This window comes from Caenorhabditis briggsae (assembly GCF_000004555.2).
Source record: "Caenorhabditis briggsae complete genome, chrV, whole genome shotgun sequence".
Taxonomy (NCBI): domain Eukaryota; kingdom Metazoa; phylum Nematoda; class Chromadorea; order Rhabditida; family Rhabditidae; genus Caenorhabditis; species Caenorhabditis briggsae.
This window is the reverse complement of record NC_013488.2, coordinates 11,612,185-11,628,356: the sequence shown is the minus strand read 5'-3', so window position 1 is coordinate 11,628,356 and position 16,172 is coordinate 11,612,185. Positions and strand designations below refer to the sequence as shown.

The following is a 16,172-nucleotide window of genomic DNA, read 5'->3' as shown; positions in this document are numbered from 1 at the left end:
TCATACTTTTCCTTTTGTAAATGGTCAAAGTTATTGTATTCCGAACCTAAATTACGGGACAAGGCATCTTGGAATTATTGGGAGCAGGAGCTGTTTGGAACGGAACTTCGAACCAAAAAGGTTTAGTAAGGTTCTGATCATTTTCGGAATGAAATTCTATTATTTCCGAAGCTTTTTTTTTGAAATATTTCCAAAGTTTTTTTTTCGGAATGAAAGCTTTTCGGACTACGGTATGTCTTAGGCACATACGAAAATTTTTCTTGCTGGTCTTGAGCGAAATTCATTTTTTTTTATTACGCTTTCGAAGTATTTCACCATTTTTTCGAGCTTTTCCGATAGGAAAATTGGTTTTCTAGTTCAAAGTTTTGAATGCTAACAATTCCCGAAACCCCGAAGTTTCGTAATTTTTAAACTCGAAATATTCCGAAATTCCGAAAAGGCCATCTCTGATTCGGTGGCCCTGTGCAATTTCTATTTTGCAAGTTACTGTATTGCATCTTCAATTAGATTCCACCTTCCCTTCCGAAATGTGATTTTTAGATTTCATTTATTTGAACAAGGAATTGAAACTCAAAACTCACATTGAATAGATATTTGTCCAGACAACATATATTATTTCGTGGACTACAATTAATTAAGCAGGATTTTTTGTTTTTATAAAATTGTATAATCCTTTCCTGAAGTCAAAATAGTGGTGCTACAATTTCCCAACTATACAAAATTCATTATGCCACAAAATCAGAGATCTAGAATACCCAAAACGGATCTTCTAAAAATCTTATCTTCGTTTTATCTAGATTGGATTTTAGGATGAGTATGTCTGTATGAGAAATCAGAATGTCCAATGACCAGCGGAGGTGTTCCCCCGAACGTCCGTCATTCAGTTATGTTTTTGTACTGAAAAAAGATAAAGAAGAAAAACACAGTTATCTAAATTCGGGATTATTTATACCAATATGCGAAAAAAAGCTTTAACCACTCAAATTTCCAATCATAAGAGAGCCACAACAAAATAAATCCATTCTTTTCATTCTGATTTTCAGAACCTGTGATCTTTGCTGACGTTCGTGAAATAAGATCCTAAAATGTATGTGGAAGAATAACGATGTACGCGAAAATAAACATTGGGAGCCTTTTTCAAGCCTTTACTTCGGCGTAAATTAGGCTAATCGCTAGGGACAAGAGCCCAGCAAAAGTTGGAAAACCTTATATGTATATGATACGAAAATCGTCTACAGCAAGTCCCTGTTTCAGGTTAGGATGGAAGTAACTCTGAAATTGAAAACACAACTGTAACCATCTGTCGAACTTTCCGGATCCTTTCATCACTTTTTTTTGTGATGATTCAGTTTTCAAGTCAGACCTACGAATCACATAAAATTGACACTTTAATTTACGAAATCACTACGTTATGAAGCCCACCTACACATACACACAAACATTTTACCCTTAAATTCCTGACATTCCCGATTGTTCTCTTTCCCTATGTCTCTCTAATACTCCGGAAAAGAGTTGGCTCCATGAATTTCGATTAGTCATCGTTTTGATTGTTGTGGTTGGGAGGTCAACCCCATCCAGAAATAGAAACGACCGGAAGATCAATCGTCCAAAAAGAGTAAACGGTCACCACAAAACACACAAAGTTTCTCAGCCACAACTACTCATTTTTACGTCACACCCACACTTTCATAAGTTCGTAAGTATGAATAAGTTTCAGTTTTAGGGCACATATTGACGTTTGCGGGAAGACGAGTAAGAGGATTATAGCAGTTAAAAATTTGACGATTATATCGTTCCGGAAAAAAGTGTGGGGAAAAGACACGAATTCCGTATTCTTTGCGTTTTTTCGATAGACTTCACACATTCTGTGATATCACATTACAAACATTTACACGTGGTTATTTTTAGGCTTTAGTCTTTGAGAGTTCAGAATCGTTTAATCAACTACATATGAATTCTGATCTCTGCGTCTCTGTATATTGTTTTTGATTGATGGGCCATGTCCTCCGAATTCTACGTCACTTTTCACTCAACATCTGTTATTTTTCTCACACATCATCATCGTCTAATTCTTCTTTTTGCAATTAGCTTGGATACAGGATGGTCATTGGGCCAGAGACCATATTTCAATGCTATGGCTTCTTATTCTTGTTGTCTGTTGTGTTTTGAATGATTAGTTGACTGACCCGGGCCAGACAAAAATTAACCATTGAATTTCTATTTTTTTTCTGCTACTGCTAACTGAACACTAGAAAACATATCAACAATAACAACAGTGCTTCCTGGTTATTTTGTTGTAAATAATCAAAATTCAATTACGGCAGAGCGAACTTTCTCTTTAAATAGGACTACTCCAATGTAGGAACACTAACTTCTTGACGTAACAGTAGTGGTGGTAGATCAAGTTTTCGTGGTTTCTGACTCTAGGAAGTCATGTGTTTTCATTCATATTTTGATGACCTCAGTTCTAAAATTATGTTCAGTACGATTGATGTACTTTTGATGGAAACAGGGTCATGGTTCAGTGATGGGTTCAAGACAAGGCTGTCAAAATCAGGGCCACGGCCGGCTGCCAACTCGGTAGTTCGCCATGAACCAAACTGATCGTTCTTTCGGAAATGAGCTCAGCCCTCCAGAAACTTCTAGTACCCCTACACCGCCAAATCCTACTTATCACAGGAGTACCGTAAGCAAAAAGCCGCAACCTCTTTTCGGCAGCTTTGGTTCAAAATATTGAAGAGTTGATATTAAGGTAGCTATAAATTGTATCAACTTATGAAAAATTGAATTCCTGGGAACCAATTTTTGGAGCACCATTGAACTCCTGGCACACCTCTGATTTAAAACTTGTTCTAAATAGGAATTAATATGTTTTTACTTGCTTTGAATTTTTGTATCTTGTAAACTCAAAGTTAATTTTGAAACGACCAACAAAACATATTGCAAACATACATCCCTTTCCACCTCATTCACATCAATAAAAAAATATCAAAACAAGACTAATTCCAATTTCGATCTCCGAGATATAAAAGACAAAAGACCCCACCTAATTGAGGAATCAGGAGGAAACGATAGGAACCAAAAAAGACCGGATGATCTATTTTTATAACAGTTATACGTAATAGATATCAACAACTTCTCCCTACATCTTGCGCTGTTGCACGTGCAATTATAATTTCAAGATCTTTGAATATCTTTTCCATCGTGTTTCTAGGGTGGAGTCAATTGAAAATCAACAGTATCTCAGTCTTCGTATCCCAAGTCTTGTGTTGTTGTTTTTTCAACCTTGAAACGCACTGACCAGCTGATTGTCTCTTATCTTATTTTTGCGGAAAGGAGTTTAGAGGAAATAATATATTGGGTTTATTTGCAGCAAGAAAAAAAAAACAAAATAGTCGTCACTCATTTTTTGCCCGTTATGGCTCCACATGACCTATAGATCTGCTAAATAGTGATCACAATGTGATTGGACTGAGTTTTGATCTACTTTGCGTTGTTTGCGTCGTGCCAACCATGCGCCCTGTTATGACCACAAAGAATGGATAACAATCAACCGTTCCAACTTTTCAATTTGGACAATTCCTCCTGATCACATGGTGCAAAGTTTAGGGAATTGTCTATATAATGAACTCTGTTTTTTGAAAATTAGTTGACGTGATGTATTCTTTCAAGTTCGCGGTATAGGAATACGGTAGGAGTCTGTCTAGACATCAAAAATAGACCCATACGACTAAATTTAGACAATTCAACATTTCTGAAATTCCAATGACTTTTAAAAGTCACTGTTTTTCAGACATGTAGTGATTGATGGCAATTATAATTTTTAATTTGAAACTACAGTAACCCTCTGTCCATTTCAAGAAGTTTCCGAACAACAAAAACTGGAGCGATCACTAGCAAAGAACAATTGATATAAACCCAGATCTATCACCTTCTACAGTATCCTCCGGAAACTGGCTATACATTCAAATCTTTTTCTCATAAATCATCTGTCTTATTCGCCATCTTCTCCTATTCAAAATTCCTTTAGCCTGCATTCTTTCCCTTTCTAACTTATCTCTTATATTGATGGGAACTTTTTCTCCTGTCAAAAGTCAAAAGAACACGTACACTACAGTACTTCACGATTTCAAAAAATGTACTTTGACAATAATGGACACACTGTGTGTCTGTCCCAAAATACTGAAACCACAGAAATTTGCATCATCATCTGTGACAATGACCTCCCTCTACCTAAATATTTGCCCACCGTGTGTGGGAAAAGTGACGTAGCACTTAACAAGCCACGCCCCTTTCTTGCAAAACCGTTTCGAAATCGTCTCTCCTGGGCAAAGGCGGAGTTTTTTCTTGCCTTCCGCTACTGCTTCAGTTCAGCCTCTCTTCCCCACACTCTAGACCACGCCCCGTTCTTATCACCTCGACCAGACCGCCTTTTCTATAAAATCGACGTTGCGTATCAGACAATTCTCAGTTCTTGACACTTCATCAAAAGACTTTATTCCCACCTTCTATTAGGGAAGCTATGATTCCAGAGTTCCCACTTCCTACTGTCGACTCTGACTTCTACAGATCCCAAATCTATCAGCTACCCCCAATTTTCGGGAATGCTATTCAGACTCCACAGCTCATTGAGCCAACGAGTTTCTTGACAAAAACGGATAGTTCAATTGGTAAGTTTAAATACTTCAATACAATTAAAATCAGTTCCTTATTTTCACTTATTTCAGTTACCTCCCTCCGATTAAACTGCATCCAGAATGCCGTCAAACGTGCGGCTATCCGACAAAGTAACCTGACGAAAAAGTCCTCGAATTTGAATGGACCTTTGAGGAATTCTACACTCAATCCGCTGGCCGCATTATCTTCACTGATTAGCCCAGTGGTTATGACCCATTAATTTATCTTCGAAACGAAGACATTCACTCCATATCTTTTTGACTCTTGCTTGATGGAAAAGTTTTCCATTTGAGCATCCTGTTGGTAGATTCTTCCTACCGTCATCCACATATCCGCTTCGTTTCTTTCATTATTTATTCTTGATTTTCTATCATTCATTTTTCTCATGTTATCCAAGTTTGTTTTGACAACCTGAGCTAGTCTCTTTCACTATACTCGCTTTCAAAACTACTATGTCCCCGGTTACGATCTCAAAATCTCACTTTGCCACTGGTCTCAAAATGGCTTCTCACACACCACTTTACGTTCCCTACTTTGATTTTCTCTTGTTGATTCTCCGTTTCACTTGTGCATTTCAACATACTGTATCACGGTCGTAGCAGCCAATCAGTGGCATTCATTAATAAATGATAATTGTTATACTTGGACTTTTTCATGAACACAAGCTCGAAAAAAAAAACAGAATACAAAAGAAACTCGAACAATTAAATACATCTCACATCATTCAAATCACCATCTTTTCAAGGTTCTCTCGGTCAAACTTCATGAACAATGCCTCCAGACAGATAATCCTAGCTCTTTGAATGTTGTAGATATAATAAAAGTGTTTAGTAGAATCAAGTGAACTCTGAAAAATGAGTTTATTCCGGGAAATCGAAAGATCTTCCTCAGAGAAAACCTCGAAATTTTGCTCACACCATGTCGTAGTCTCGCCCAAGTATTGCCCGAAATACCTTGAAAATTTATCTTTCATGTCTTTAACTTGTTTGTTTTGTTGATATGTCTTTCAATTTTAAGGCCACCTTATCGGCTCATGTCAAACCGCTCCCATCGTTGATTGTAAGAGATAATCTGAGACTGAATATTTATTTTTCGACATGCTGAGTAACCCCCAGAACATTTCAGACTGTTCCAGATCTGTTCTCCCATTATGGAATGGCTATACGGATGAAAGTAATCCTACAAAAAGTTGTGTATGACGTTTTTTCGGTTCTGATGTCGATTGTATGTTTTGAGAGTTTGTTATCGAAGACTGAATTCTCTACCTTGAAGTTTTCAAGTTCCTTGATGTGTCTGTATGTTTCATTGTTTATTTTTCAAATAATAACTAAAAAGTCAGAAAGTCGAAATATTCATCGCAGACATCATTAGTGAAGAATCTTTTCGAAAACAGTTTCGAGCTACTCACAAACAACAGTAAAGCAAACTATGTTGAAGAAGCATTTCTTCCTTATCGGAATAATTCTTTTTGATTTTTTATCGGTCTTTCAACCTAAATTTATCGTTCATATTACGACATTTTGAATATGCAAGAAACGAGCCCGACAGCTGATATGATATCATGTATTTGTTGTTCTGGAAAAATTACAATTCTCAAATCGGATTCAGTAGTGAAAAGCAGGCCAAATATTTCAAGCAGTGTAAAAGATCAGACAGTAATCAACATAATATGGGGAGCAATCATGAATTATCTAAATGGGATCCGATTCAAATTTGCAAAATTGGCACAAAGTCGATTTGATTTTTCAAACAGGAAATGATTTGAAAAGATCTGTAGAATTGAGGTTCAGGTGTTATCATATAATTTTTATACAGACAAACCATTCAGTTCAGCGAAACAAACACTAATTTTTTTTTGAAGTTTTTTTTTTATCAAAACGGTACTTAATGCTCCATTTTGAATGCTTCATGTCAACATCATTTGCAACTGTTTTTGTTCAAATTTTAATTTTTGGTTACCCTTATTTCAAAAGGGTAGTATCATTGCACATGAAGCTGGTGAATAGTCAACCCCCGGAAGTTTTAATCACGAGTTTTCATGTTTTGGTAAAAACCAAACAGTTTTCTTTACAAGTAAAAAACAATGTGACTATGACAAGTTATGACGAAAAATTCCTATGCGAAGTGTAGCTGAAACGATCATTAGGTTATTTTTGGTTGCACTTGAAAGGAATTCACCTGGAAGGTTCAGTTCTGATCTTCAGATGATTTTTTTGTCAAATGAGTTCTAGGTTTTAAGAAAAAGTTTCGAAGAGTAACATTGTTTTATGTTCGGAAATTTTAATCTTGAAATTTTAGATGCGTTGTATACATAGGTTGCAGGAGCAAACTGCTCTACTGACGGAGACTGTAACAAGAGTTGGGCGGCAAAGAAACCATGAATCCGACTTTCGGATTCAGACGATTTTTCAAAAACTGTAGATCCTTACCGAAATAGAGCAAATTTGTCTTGATTCTTTGAAGAGATATAAAAAAGTTGTCAACTACTAAAAGTTTACTGATAATATGATAACCATTTTGTCCGTTGACCACTTTTCGATATCTTTGACAGGACCCGAGATAAATTGGCTCAAAGCGAAAAGTTTGGGGGCTCTTCTATAATATCACAGGTTTTACGGTATATGGAAAAGTTACTCAAAATTCGTTGAACAATTCGAGAGACATGATTCAGAGGACAAGTTACTACTAGATGAATTTTGTTTTAGATGTCACGATATAAGGTTTAAGTGAATCACGGAACCCACCGAAAACAATACGTAGCGGGTTTCAACCGGATAAGAAACGTATTCACCAGACAGACGAACACGCGGAATTGTTAAAGCTGGCTTAAAACTACAACTGGGTTTAAGCCATAGTAATTTGTTGGTAAATCTCCAGATTTTCCGATTTGTAATTGTTTTTTCGTCTTCCGCATTCTTAGTGACTCCCTCATACGACAGCGACCAACACAATTTGACACGGATTTCGGATGAGGAAATGAAAAAAAAGAATATACGAAAGATAATTCCGGGAATTCATTCGAGTTGTCGTAGAAGCTTCTGTATTTCAGCGCTTTTTGTATTGTTGCGAGATTGCATTTTTTCAGAAAAATGCTATTTCGGACATATGAAATTTATATTTTTGTTCTGGTTTATTTTAGAAACGGCTCTAGCAAAAATTCATTCACCTGTAGGTCAAAAAACTACTGGATCTGGAATTGTTATTTTTTTTTCGGTTTCTTTTTCAAAATATTCCCATTACTTCTCCAAAAATCAAGTTTGAAGTCAAAAAATGTTATTGCTGACAACATGGACCCAGTCTGTTTGACCAGTCTGTTTGCCGCGCCTCCGGCGCTTCAAAGAAAACATTCATTTATCAAAAAGCAGTGATGGAAAATGAAAGGAATGGGAAAATTATACTGGAGAAAAATTGGGATCGTTTAGGAATTTCACAGATGTCCACACTTGTGAATGATCAGCTTTTTCGTTGGTCTTCCATTTTCAATTCCATAATCTTTCACAATCTGCTCCAAGACCTAAATACAAAGTTAGGAGGCTCTTCTATTACATGGCTTACTGTATTTGCATTATTGCGAAGTTTGCAATGTTTTTCAGAAAAAGCTATTTCAGACATATCGAGAAAAAATTGAACTTACATTTTTGTTCTGGTTTTTTTCAGAAACGGCTCTAGTGAAAATGCATTCACCTGTAGGTAAAAATACGAATGGATCTGAATTTTTTCTGTTCTTTTTCAAGAGCTAATTTTAGTTTTCCAAAAATCAAGTTCAAAATACCAACAGCTCTAAATCGACTTCTAGAGGAAGTCAAAAAAAATGTTATTGCTAAAAACATGGATTATCGTTTTTAAGATGTATTTATGTTGTATTAATGTAGAACAATTGAGAGAAAACATTCATTTATCGAAAAAGAATGAAGAACGAAATTTTGATAAACATATGATAACCATTTTGTCCGTTGACCACTTTTTGATATGTTTGACAGGAACCGAGATACATTGGCTCAAAGCGAAAAATTAGGGAGATCTTCTTTAATATTACAGGTTTTACGGTATTTATTGCGAAATACGCTCTGCATTATTGCGAAATCTACATTGTTTTTCAGAAAAAAGCTATTTCAGACATATCGTGTAAACACATAAAATTTATATTTTTGTTCTGGTTTTTTTTCAGAAACGGCTCTAGCAAAAATGCATTCACCTGTAGGTCAAAAAATTACTGGACCTAAAAATTTTCCGTTTCTGTTCTTTTTTCCAAAAGTTAAGCTATTGCCGAATTAAAAAAAGTGGGACCTGAGAATTCGAAATGCGTAGCTTTTTTTGATCTACGAAAAAATGCGGCAAAAACGTAATATTTCAGGTTTTCGCCTCGTTCGAGCTACTTTCGGAATTGAGTTTGGTTTTTCGATGAAAAACAGATTCTCGAGATGATAGCGATCATTTTCATACCAAAAAATCTACATTTTGTCTGGAAATCCCACTGAATTCACAGAAATAAGTTTCGTTTACTACCGTAGTGTTTTTGGGCAAAGCCTCAAAATTGACCGGGAAGCCGCCCGCGAATTTTTCCAGGTCCCACTTTTTTTAATTCGACAATAATTTTAGTTCTCCAAAAAACAAATTTCAGCAATAGCTGTTTTTTTATGTATTATTTCATGTTAATGCAGAAAAACTGGAAGAAAACACTCATTTATCAAAAAGCAATGATGGAGAAAGAAATGATTGAATGGGGAAAAATATTCGGGAGAGAATTTTCACAGATGTCCACACTTGTGAATGATCAGCTTTTTTGTTGGTCTTCCATTCTCGGTTCCATAATCTTTCACAATCTGCTCCAAGATCTCGATTCCTTGAATCACGTCTCCAATCGAGCATCCATCCACAACCGATGGTCCTGATTGATCCAGAAGAATATAGAACAATGAAGAGAATACAGATGGATTGGTATCCGATGGGAGGAGAATCACTTTTCCACGTGTATTCGGTACAGCTGAGGAGACGTTGCTTTCCTGGAAGATTTTACGACACACCGGAGCACATCCACCGCATCCGTTTCCGTAAAGCACATCACCACCCATTATCATATTTTTTGGAGATGAGATGTGGTGAAAAACGGTCCCAGTGTACTCGATTTTCTTTTCTGAAAAAGAATATCATAGTAGGCATCATAGTAGGATAATGACGATTCCATGCTTACCGTAAGCTGGATGCACAAAGTCTCCTCGCGCAATTTTGACGAACAATTCGGACAAATTCTTCTTCATCACTCCATTCATTTCAACGATAACTCTGAAATAAGAACAACCGAGATTAAGTAGAACATGTTTCTTTTTAAACCTTCCAATCGGCACTCCAGTCTCAAATCCAACGTCAAAGTAGACCATTTGATTCAGATTACAATAATTGACCCACTCGTGTTTGTCCTAAAATCAAGAAAAAATTATACTAATCTAGAGCTAGGTTGGACCTTCTCATAATGAGTTTTGCTTTCTGCCAAAATACTCAGAATCAAACCCATTAGAGCAGCTTTGCAACCAAATTAGAATGGAAATAAATTCGAGTTTTGTAAATGTTTTTTTTTCAGCATTCAATTTTAAATTTCAATTTTAAAAGTCCACGAATTTTGAAATTTCTTCATTTGACATAAATAGACAAGTTTTGAATGAAAAGATAGAATTCTGAAACACGCAATACCACCAATATGGCATACTTTTATGAAAGACATAGAATAGAAATTTGAGAAAAAAATGTTACATGATATAAAGATTTAGGAAAAAAATTGGGAGAGAGAGGGGGAGAGAAATACCCGAGAATGGAAAGAAAAGACGGAAAATGAATGAGAGCGGAAGGACGATAATGATTGAATAGTTTATTTTCCAGTATTCGTCACATAGTGGATGGAATCAAACCAACGATTCGGTTGGAATCGATTCCAGAATCCTGGTCCAGACACGTCTTCATTTGGTTTCTGATGAGAAAGTTCTGGTCCAGTTTGAGGAACAGTGACTGGAATTGGTTTGAATGTATGCCTAGGAGCTTCAGTTGATTCAGCGTTGGTTTTGTGCACCTTGGATTTTCTGAAATTTTCGTTTGATTTCTTATTGTTAGCTCATGTATGATTAATTGAACATTTCTACTATTCGAACCAAAAAAAAAATGATGAAAAATATACGCATTTGGAGATCATCCAAAACTATTTTCGTGCTCTTTGGTTACTATCCCACGAATATTTTTTTCATCCTGCTTAACAACCATTGATAGGTGTTAAGAAGACTTCTTACTTCACATCATTTCCTACAACTGAAAACTTGAACACCTTGGGAGAAATTGAAAACAAACTTAAAACATGATTTTTGAGAAAAATATGCTGTCAGGGACTGTTCCTACGTCAAAAGGAAAAATTCTTACGTCTCCACGATGTCTTCCTCGGGAATCGTAGTGGATTCCGATTCTTCTGGAGTTTTTTCTTCAGTTTCTTTTTCCAACAATTCTGCTTGTGTTGATGCTTCTTCCACTTCTTCTGGAGCATCTGTTTGTAATTCAGTTTCTTCGGTGGCTTCATCTTCAATCGGTTTTGAAGTTGTTGACATCAATCGCTGCCAAAATGGAATGTACTTTGGTGTTGGCTTTGCTTTGTTTCCGATTGTGAACCTGAATTTCAAAAAATGCAAGGAATTTCAAAATTTCATCAAGTAATGTTTTTCTAATGAAGGATCATCATCTCAAAAGTCGTATCCGATCTGTCATTTCTTTTTTCGATGCGTGATGTTCTCAAGGCTCTGCGCGACACTTGAGAGAAAAGAGTCGGGGAGGAGCGGTCAAAAAATGTGCTCTTTCTGTTATCCACTCTTATCAAACATGGTGATTGTACATTGTTTTGTGAGAGCCGTGGGAACTTTTTGTCAACGCCAAAATTAGAAAAAATATATAGAAAATGACCCACTTGTCCCAAATGTTAGCCTTTGTTGTTGTCACTTCAGGCGCTGGTGTTGGCTTTTGACGGAGGGTGTTGTTCACTACTTTCTGGAAAACAAATTTGTAAAATAAAGAAAAAATTAATGCACCTGCAATCCTCAAAAAACATAGCTACAAAAAACATAAACTCATAAAACAGAAAACAAACTTAAATGAACCTTGGCTGGTTTAGTTTTTCTGGTAGTGGTTGTGATTTCCTCTTCCTCTTCTGGAGCTGTTTCCTCTTCTGGAACCTCTTCTGGAGTCTGAGTTGTCGTGGTTGTCTTTATCTTCAGTTTCATCAACGACAACGCGTTTCCAGGCTTGCGAGTCAACAACTTCAGACGGTTGGCCTGGAAAAGAAAGGCATGCCCAAACAAAACTTTAACATAGGATTATTTTGAAATGAAACGGAAAAGATATTCAACTTCAAAGATTCTTACAAACCTTGGTTGTCTTCTCGATTGGCTCTGGATCTTCATCAATAATCGTGGAATTCAGAATACCAGTTTGAGTATTACAGACAGTTGTGGCATAACAACGAGAGATCATCTAAAAATTTAGACATGAGGCGTTGTTATATAAGAAGCTATACCTGATGAATATAGGCCTTTGCTTTGTAGCCATCCTTTCTATATTTCGCCAAGAAAGTATCGAAAGTTCCAGATTGTTTACAATACGAAGTATCAGATGTATCTTGGCACTTGAAAGCCAGCTTCTCTCCTGGAAGTTATTGAAATTGGAATTATTCTACCAAGAAAAACACTTACCTCTTTCATGACAATAGTTGAAGCACATAACTCCGAAACCAAGTTGCTGGCATGCTCCATGTCTTGCCTTGTAGATCGATGCACAAGTTTTTTTGTACTGTAAGAAGTTATATTTTTTTTAAGAAGTGAAATTTTGAAAATTCTCACCTGGAAGTTACTACCAACTGGCTCCTTAGCTCCAGCTTTTGGCATAATCCATGTTTTATCAAGTGCCCGAATCAATCTGTTCAGTCTGTCGACATCGAGATTTTCTGTTTTACCAGAACTTGACTAAAATTTATAATGTTAGATAGTATCGATAGTTCTTTGGTTAATTATTGAAATCATGAGAGTGAGACATGCTGAAAATATAGAAATAAAAGTGTTTAAGCTGGAGCTTCACCGATATTTTCAGATAATTATGTTTCCGTCAGCATCCAATTATGTATTGTGAGTGGTTGTTGTTAATCATAAAGCTATAGTGTTCAACTGAATGTTAAAAATTATTGTGTTAAACTTATTGAACCAAAATTAGAACCCAAGAAATTATATTGATCTACTACATTTAACTTCTTTTTCTTCAGCTTTCTGTCCTGTTTTATCAAAGTTTCAAAATCCTTCAAAAATTATTTTTGTAGTAGATCAAAAGAGTAAGTACCGTGGTGAGTTGATCGCCATTCAAACGCACGTTGGCTCTCGGTGGTACTCTCAATGGAGCTGCTGCTGGTGTTAATCTTGATTTTGTCTGTTCGATTGCTCGATTCACGGCAGCTTGTCGGGACGCTGAAACATATTTGGTTTTCGAATTTTTCGGTTTCATTCAAAACCTATTGGTTCAGGTGACTCAAGAAACCAGAATAGAACTATTGAAATTTGGATATCGCTATTTTTATTTTCGCTATTTTTTCTAGTTTCAGGATCATCCCTTTTTCTTCTATTCTTCTTTTGTCTCTCGCCACTACTCTTTTGTTCGTGGGAATTTTGCGAAAAATGGTTAAGAAGGGTAAGCTACCTGACCACTGAGAAGGTGAAAACTGCGACAAGAAAGAAACTGAACAAACAGTTGAATCCCATAGGTGTCACTGTTTGTTCTGCTCAACCACACCGGTCATCAGCTTCATCATTATCACACCTCCTTCTATTTTTTTTCCAGACGCCAAAACCCTTTTTCTCAGATGTATCTAGAAACATTTGTTCGAGTACGAAAAAAGGGAAAAGAAGACGCAACATGAAACTGCCGAGGGAAACACGAATACAAATAAAACGAACACGCATGCATGTTTCGTTGCGAACACAAACATATTTCGATGGGAAAAGCAGCAAAAGGTGCTGACGAAAAATTATGAATTGCATACATTGCTATTTGGCCAAGAGTAGGAAACCTAATTAATAGTCAATGTTCATTAAGAATACACTCTCAGATACCGTATCTCTAGAATCATGTTTGAAATCAGGATCTGAAGAATTGACTCTGAGAAAATAGAGAATTTATGAAACACTCTTTTCTAAAATTAAATGCCTCGAAAAGAGTTCGAAGCATCAGAATAATCTTTATAGACAATGAAGCTTTGCGAGGAGTACTGTAAGATCATGAAAGAATTTTAATTGTAAAATTACTGTAGAAAAATGATAAATTAATAAAATAAAATTGGTTCAACTAGGATGCTAGGTTCTTGGCAATTTGGATATTTTGTGTTTCAGGTCTACTGGCAATTTCTGAAATTGCAAATTTACAGAATTCACAAAAACGGATTCTGCAGATACAAGATAAATTCTATTTCAACAAAACCTTGACTATTATCAATCAGGCTTTTTGGCATTTAGGAGATAAAGTATAAATGAAGGGAATATGAATTTCAGAAGTACTCACCTTGGCCAGCATTTGCCGAAAATGTGGCAATGGTGATGAGAATGAGTTGGGCAGCGAGCCGCATTTGTGGAAAACTTTAGCTCTTTTTGGAGAGCTCAGATGCGGAAAAACAACGGGGGATACTGTCCGAACGACGGTGATGAGATTGAGCACAGAAGTCGCCGCCGATGCCTCTGAGCAAGGATGGGAGTTATTTGGGGGTGGAGCAAATAGGCGCTAGAGGAGAGAGATGAGAGGGTCACGAATAGAACGCGGCGAGCAGCGGAGAGAAGAAAGTTCGTTCGCGTTTTGTCTAGTGTCGTTGAGCCGCCGACGGGTTCCTGGGAGCTGCTTAACAATACTGAAATATGCCAAGGAAATATTAAAGGAGAAGGTAGGAGGAGTTCAAGATTGTGGGTGGAGGAACGGAAGTATTTCGGGAAACGATCTCATGCGTTGACGGAGTTGCGCCCGCTCATTAGAGAACAAAGGCATGGCTCGGCGACTCGATGACACATTGCCGCACCCGATTTTGTTTGTTTTTGCATATTTTAGAAAAAAGAAGGGTGAGAATTGTTGGTGAGAGCAAGCAGTCAAGTGGATATAGGGATGCCAAAATCCGGATCATGTCCTTTGGAACACAACATCCAAAGGTCGCCGAGATCAAGCAACCGGAAGGATTTTTGGGAGAGGAACAGTTTGAAAGGTCCAGAACAGCAATATTGAAAACAGAAGTTGGAAGAACAAAGTCTAGAAACAGAACTAATCACATTCAGTCCCGATATTTGTCTTTATTAATGAAGATACCAACGGATTCTCCATGAACGAGCAACTTCATAGTCAGCTTTTCCCTCAAATACCATAAATACTTGTAGAGTGCTACCCAAGCCGTCAACTTCGAGCCTATATATCTCATTTTCTGGGAAAGATATCAAAAAGTGGTCAATTCATAAAACGTTCATCATCATTCTTATAATAAACCAGCAAGCTGGTGCGCCTTCGGCGCAAATCAATCTAGTTTTTACTGATTCGTGGCTCAGCTCCTCAATTATTTTTAAAGGGTCACGTAAATTTATATGAATTTTTCAAGCTTTTCAAAAGTTTACAGACTGACACCGGTACGGACATACGCCTCTAGCGTTTTATTTATAAGGAAGAAAAATGAAGTTGCGTCTCTTTCTCTGTGGATTTGTCCGCACATTTCTGAAAAGCTTTTAGGACTAACTCTTGCGGGTTAGGCCTTCTTAACTTCGTTTTTTACCATTTTTTTCCCGGTTACCATCACTCCTTATTTCTTCAAATCCTTCGAATAAACGAAATATATAAAAAGCTTGAAAATTGAATATAATTTGACGTGACCTTTTAAAAAGAAAGAAAAGCGACGATAAAGCAAAAATAGATCAAATCGCGCCGAAGGCGCACCAGCCGGCTGTTTGAAGCGCCGGAGGAGCGGCAAACAGGCTGGTAGTATCAAAAACATTTTTTAGTTTCCCACTTTTTGATATCTTTGTCAGGAGCCAAGATGAATGAGCTCAAAGTTGACGGTTTGGGTTGACTTCAGTTAGAGTGAGTACGGTATCTGGACCCAATTCCATGTTTTCTCTTATAGAAGCCCACCTCTATTTAAAGCCCACCACTAACAGAAGCCCACACCCTGGCTGTGCAGTTCGGCTTCTCGGTTATTGCAGACATTTTTTCTTGACTTTCAGGCAATTCCCGCTAATTCTTGTCATTTTTTGAGTATTTCTACTCAATTAAGAACCAAAAAGCCTCTAAAAAAAGCATTTTCTCTAATAGACGTCCACTCAGAAAAGGAGGTTGAAAAATAGAAACCCATGGGCCTCTATTAGAGAAAATACGGTATATGGTTTTACTCATAAAATATTAACGGATTTTCTGAGAACGATATTCCACAGGTCTACTTGCTATGATTTTGAACGTTAAGGTTT

At 36.8% G+C, this 16,172-nt stretch overlaps 4 protein-coding genes across 4 annotated transcripts; 1 reads left to right on the top strand and 3 right to left on the bottom strand.

Annotated features, from left to right (window-relative positions):
* Window positions 1-4,522: 4,522 nt before the first annotated feature.
* On the top strand, window positions 4,523-4,897 carry CBG09315 (the record flags this gene model as incomplete). Its single annotated transcript, XM_045237739.1, has 1 exon — window positions 4,523-4,897. One exon carries the CDS (start codon window positions 4,523-4,525, stop codon window positions 4,895-4,897), a length of 375 nt encoding a protein of 124 aa, XP_045094079.1.
* Window positions 4,898-7,876: 2,979 nt separating this feature from the next.
* Window positions 7,877-7,966, bottom strand: CBG27117 (the record flags this gene model as incomplete). Its single annotated transcript, XM_045237738.1, has 1 exon — window positions 7,877-7,966. One exon carries the CDS (start codon window positions 7,964-7,966, stop codon window positions 7,877-7,879), a length of 90 nt encoding a protein of 29 aa, XP_045098934.1.
* A 138-nt stretch (window positions 7,967-8,104) lies between these two features.
* CBG27116 lies at window positions 8,105-8,289 on the bottom strand (the record flags this gene model as incomplete). Its single annotated transcript, XM_045237737.1, has 2 exons — window positions 8,105-8,191; window positions 8,233-8,289. The coding sequence occupies 2 exons, from the start codon at window positions 8,287-8,289 to the stop codon at window positions 8,105-8,107; spliced, it is 144 nt and encodes a 47-aa protein (XP_045098933.1).
* Window positions 8,290-9,425: 1,136 nt separating this feature from the next.
* Window positions 9,426-12,587, bottom strand: Cbr-cyn-17 (the record flags this gene model as incomplete). The annotated part of the gene is made up of 10 exons (XM_002636813.1): window positions 9,426-9,811; window positions 9,869-9,960; window positions 10,545-10,748; window positions 11,080-11,322; window positions 11,615-11,694; window positions 11,805-11,978; window positions 12,073-12,177; window positions 12,221-12,348; window positions 12,396-12,492; window positions 12,543-12,587. 10 exons carry the CDS (start codon window positions 12,585-12,587, stop codon window positions 9,426-9,428), a joined length of 1,554 nt encoding a protein of 517 aa, XP_002636859.1.
* Window positions 12,588-16,172: the final 3,585 nt, after the last annotated feature.